At 39.3% G+C, this 5,511-nt stretch overlaps 1 protein-coding gene across 1 annotated transcript; it reads left to right on the top strand.

Moving 5' to 3' along the window:
* Positions 1–854: 854 nt before the first annotated feature.
* Positions 855–5,307, top strand: BDF20DRAFT_833471 (uncharacterized protein; the record flags this gene model as incomplete). The annotated part of the gene is made up of 10 exons (XM_053078647.1): positions 855–1,017; positions 1,122–1,184; positions 1,252–1,314; positions 1,398–1,472; positions 1,553–2,724; positions 2,805–2,926; positions 3,004–4,084; positions 4,353–4,490; positions 4,961–5,104; positions 5,176–5,307. 10 exons carry the CDS (start codon positions 855–857, stop codon positions 5,305–5,307), a joined length of 3,153 nt encoding a protein of 1,050 aa, XP_052940006.1.
* Positions 5,308–5,511: the final 204 nt, after the last annotated feature.

The raw sequence follows: 5,511 nt of genomic DNA, 5'->3' as shown, positions 1-5,511 counted from the left end.
TGAAATTGGTCTGTGTGACTAGGGTCCGTAATTAAAATTACGTTTTTTTATACGGGCTTTTACGTCCGATCATTTTTGGAATCATTCATTTATGAACCCTAGGGCGAAAGTGGCACTCAAAATCCTAGGGTTGGGCTTTAAGCCTGGATTTCAAAGATTGTCATCTATTGGCCTGAATTTTAGTCTCAGCATTTAGGGTCCATAAGTAAAATTACGTTTTTTTACACGGGCTTTCACGTCATATCATTTTTGGAGCGATTTACTTAGTAAAAATTGCCAACCCTAAAATCTTAGGGTTCGACCCTAGGTCTCAACCCCAACCCTCACCCGGGTATTACCCTATATATATATATATATATATATATATATATATATATATATAGCTAGGCCCGAGGCCCTAGCTAGCCCGGGCTGCGCCCGTGCCCAAACCGCCGATCTTTTTTTCAACTGGTATTCTGTACATTGCTAACTTATACTTTATTATAATACTCCAAACATTCCATAGAACAATCTACAAACATTCTATGGAACATTCTCCAAACATTCCTTCTCTGAGATAAAGCTGACTAAGTAATGCATGACGATAAACTTTTTGTTAAATGCGCTTGAAAGGCTATTGGTGGAATATTGCGTGATTTATGACTCATTGCGCTTTAAAGGCTATTGGTCAATTATTGCGTGATTTATAAAGTTCAAAAAAGAAGCAGTCCATAAATTTTTACTCTAAAAGTATATAAAGAGGTGTCTTTTCTTTCACCTTTTTCTCTTTTCTTCTTTACTTTTTACCAAGTACCTTTTCTCTCTATAAAAGTTCACTTTTGCTCTTATTATTACACTTTTTTACTGCCATCAACATGTCTGCTACCAACAACTTTACTGCCACTTCTCCTTCTGATTCCGATATCTATGAATTGAAGTTCCAATTTTTCGGTGCTGGTCGTTCCCTTCCTACTGGTAATGGTAATGGCGACTCAAGCTCTGAGGATGAGTCCATGGGCCATGCTCGCAAGCGTGTTCGTAAGTACATAGTGTGTGTATTGGGTCGTGTCCAGTGTATAGTGATGTAGTAGTGTAATGTATGGTTATATGCTCTTGGGTATACGGTACTGACTCCTCATTAGGCCATGCTTTACCTGAAAGTAGCGACTCTTCTTCTGAAGGTTCTCTTTATGAGCCTTCCTCTGGTATGTCTCATCATGAATACATAATAGGTGCTTTAAGGACTAACATCATAACCATGTATATGTCTAGGTGAGTCTGACAGCGACTCTGGTTCCTCTTTGGAGGAGGACACCGATTTTGTTCCCTCTGGAAGTATGTATCATCTTTGAATGTACCGTAGTACCTGCTGTGGCCTACTTTTACTAATCTATAACACTCTTACGTTTACTTTCAAGCTGAATCCAACCATGACTCTCGTTCCCGTGATGGTGAGGCTTCCGGTAACGTCCATCAAGGCACTTCCCTCGAAGGTAAACTTGTTACATTGTAACTCTTGGTTCAAGTCAAGTAGCATAGTGTAGCCAACTAACGTTGTTCTTATACTGTTTAGACCTTGAACGTATCGGCTTTGAGGCATTTGTTGACAGGTGCTTTGCTTCAAAGTCGTTGAAGTCTCGCCTCAACTTGGTTCTTAATCGTACGACTGCTACCGGAAGCAAGTTGCTAGTGGATCTGGAGTCTGAGACCAGGGATGTTCGGGTTGATACTGGGTATGTCCACAAAACTATTGACGCCATTTCTGTGGGCAAGTCCGAAACCATTCACGAAGTAACTGGTCTTCGCCACCTTTTGGTTTTCAACCCGGACTATAGTGACAAGCTTAATGGCAGAGATTATGGGGTCTACCATTACTGTCAGCGTGAATGGGATCAAGCTCTACACGTTGACAGTGACTCAGAAAGCAACTCGTCCTTGTCATCTTTAGATTCAACAGATTATGCCCCGTTGTTGGTCACCAAGATACCCCATGTGTTGTTTTCGGAGAGTGATAACTACGGGCACTTCAAGACATATCTTTTTTTTCCTGGTCTCCACCATCTTAAGGTCGTAAACCAACTTCCAGCAAGTTCCTACTTAGAAGCATCCTCCTACCGCGAATTTATGGATAACTACTTTTTGCCAGCTGCCAAGGAGGTACTACATCCAGCTGTTTTCAACAAACTACCTGGTAATGCCTATCTTGGTAATATTCGCAGTAGGGTTGATACCCAAGCACAATGGATACCCATTTCAAGTCTTAATGACATTATACCCAAGACTCGTGAGCTGGCCACTGGTGTCCGTGACTTCAAGGACTTCTTCTTCGTATCAGTATGTTATGGCTGCAAGCAGGAACTGACTTCTTTTGACCTCAATACCTTGCCTTCAACAGGCTTCGTGGACGTTGGTTTTGACTTTTGCACATCTTCAAAAACGCATGGCCATGTGTTATTCTATAATAACACTGCAAGCGGCCCTCTGCGCGATACCCTCCTCAAGCCCATCTTAGGTCCGAATACCCATGGTAACCTCCATTTTTATCCCCAAGCCCTCTCATCAACCTTTGGTAACTTCTCTTCTGCTGTCTACTCCACCACAAACATCCGCGCAAGTAAAATCCTGGGCTATTCCGACCTCAAGAACCACTTTATCTTGCACCGAAATGTCATATTCGGTCGCAATGGTAAAGTGTTATCACCTGTCGCAGCGTCTAAGGGTGGAAAAGCGCTCTGTAACTATACCGTAAGTACTCATAGTATGTGGCTAGATGTTGTTTAGATTGTTGTACTCATGATTAATTGTTGGCTGCATGTTGTGGATAGGTCAATAATAGGGTGGTCCTCAAGGGTATAGGCGCTCATAACCATACGTTGCGACTTGAAGTACGTATCCCCACCTCTTCCGCCACTCCTGAACAACTTTATACCCTGTTTGCCAACGTTTGGTATGTGTCAATGTCATTCATGAATAGATGTGTTGTACTTGTTTATCTAACTGATTGTTTTCTTTGCATATAACTAGTGAGGCCGTTGGTAAACGACAAAATACCATTATTATACCCAACAACCATTATATACGATACCTCTTAACATGCAATGATACCATTGAGGACATGATTCATGAACTTGGCCGACGATTAACTAAACGCAACTTGTCTGGCATCCTTATTTTAACATATTTTTTACTATCACTAACATCAGCACCACCAAATACCCTTCCATCAGATACCCGCAACCAAGAACATCATAGCTGCAAACTTATACCCACTGTGCTCGATCAATATCGATGTAAACATAACAGATTGTTCTTTATACCCAATCTTTTCACTTATACCAACAACACAGTTGAATGTAATTACACCTTTAACGATACTGTATTACAGAAATTCTTCCCAGATTATAAGCTTATAAGCAATATACCCTTTACACCAGCAGCATCACGACCTTCATCATCATCATCATCATCACAACCATCATCATCAAAACCATCATCATCATCATTACCAACAATACGCATAGTGTCAGCTTTAGATCTATTAACGGCAAGAACACCCAAGTACCGATCTGAGAACCTTTCCATCAGAGAACATTATATTGTGCATACTTCCAACGATACCTCTGACTTTTATGTCAAAGAAATGATTCGTCTGATACGAAACTTTGGTATGGGATTCTGTTCTGCACAGGAGGCAGTTGTGATGATTTTTGATGAATATTGGAAGAATATACCCACCAACATTTACAATACCCGGCCTTCAACCAAATTCTTTTTAAGGCATCCAGAAGATACCCAACACCAGTACGAATCTCGTTATCTGAATATCCCACTAAACATATTAGACGCACGACCAAACAACAAAACTATACCCATGGATCGACGTCTCAAATACCTTATACCCTTCATCACACCCGATACCCCAAAAGATACCATCGTAAAACTCATTCATCAGCAACCGCATGCAGTCTTAGGCTGTAGAGCGGTATTACTTTCATTATACCTACGATACCCCCATTCAACAGTTAAACGATATTACGACTTTATATATACCATCATCAACGACAGTTTCAAATATACCCCAATCATCCCAAAAGATCGACTATATGTAATCAAACAAGGTCTTTTAGTTCGAAACATAGAAGACCACTATCGACCAGATATATTAAAGAAGGAACATTGTCGTGATTACCACAAGCTCAATTATACTCACAAAAGAGACGATCGAAAGATCAATACAACATATTAAGTAAATATATAACATATAATATTTGTATAATAACAGGACCAACTTTATTATAATAAAACAATCAACTGTAACAATAATATTAACAGTAATAATAAAAAAAGGTTCTTTATATACTGTAACAATACAGTACAATTATCTCACATTCTATAAAACGTTAAGCTATCCTCGGGGTGAACCCGGTTTTGCAAACTTTCCATTTGGTCCTAACTGCACCCCATTTTTCTCGACCTATGCCATCAATTGTAACATTTTCCAAACTTTGAAGGTCATTTTCTCCATGAAAACTTGTGCTAGACAAAATTTTAAAAAGGGGTTTGTTAGCCATTTTTCATCTCTATTCGATGGTAGTGGTCCCATTTAGATATCTTGTTTTGTCATAAAGAAAATAAAAAAAACAGGTGAAATTGTTAAATATATACGATCTTATATGTATTTATGTCTTCAGTAGAAAATTTCGCGACTACCCTCAACTTGCAATGAATCTTTACACTCATTTTCGTTCAGATACGTTTAATTAACCTATCATTCATATCGACGCTTTTTATCTATTTCGTTCTCCCTTCTATAGGGTAAACATCTAAGCAAGCAAAAAAAATATCCAGCAGCTCAAAAAGTGCTACACGCACAACAACTTTGCTGAAGAAAAAAAGTGCACTAACAAGGAGTCGAACACCGGTCTGCATGGATGAAGTCAATAACTTCAACCATTAAGCTACAATAGAATTCTAACTTTAGAAATTCCTAACGTTTGTCTCTTACTCTTGTGCCTACTCTAAGTTAGACGAATGGTCAGACGTGGTAAACTGGCGGTTTAATATAAATATTATCTCTTCTATGCCCACAAAATGCAAGGATACTAGCATTCTGGACAATTTCGCTGTAAGCATTGTGGTCATCTGCCGTTTACTCGCTTCAAATGTTAGGTGATAGTGTTTTTAAATTCAAGATAGCTAAGGTATTTAGTTATCAAATGTCTTTACTTTACATCGACAGTTGACAAAAGTATTTCTGGTGGTAAAAACTGGGTTGATAATGACTTTATGGCCAATTTTGCTGTACCCACCACAGAAAGCTGCCAGTAGGTCTCTGATGTTACTTAGTGACTATCCCCTCAAACGTTTAGAAGTTTGTCGTTCATGTCTGGAAAGCATTTTTACTTAGCAGTCCCAACCTAGAAAGCAAATTTTTCACTAGTAAATTGCGTTAGAGCTGGCAAAAAGGTCACAAGCACGCTCGGCAACAGTGCCTACACACCTCTAGAGAGCCATAGAACAGTCACATCAAAG

The sequence above is a fragment of the Mycotypha africana genome (assembly GCF_025528875.1).
Source record: "Mycotypha africana strain NRRL 2978 chromosome Unknown BDF20scaffold_2, whole genome shotgun sequence".
Classification (NCBI taxonomy): Eukaryota; Fungi; Mucoromycota; class Mucoromycetes; order Mucorales; family Mycotyphaceae; genus Mycotypha; species Mycotypha africana.
This window is presented reverse-complemented; position numbering and strand designations above follow the sequence as displayed.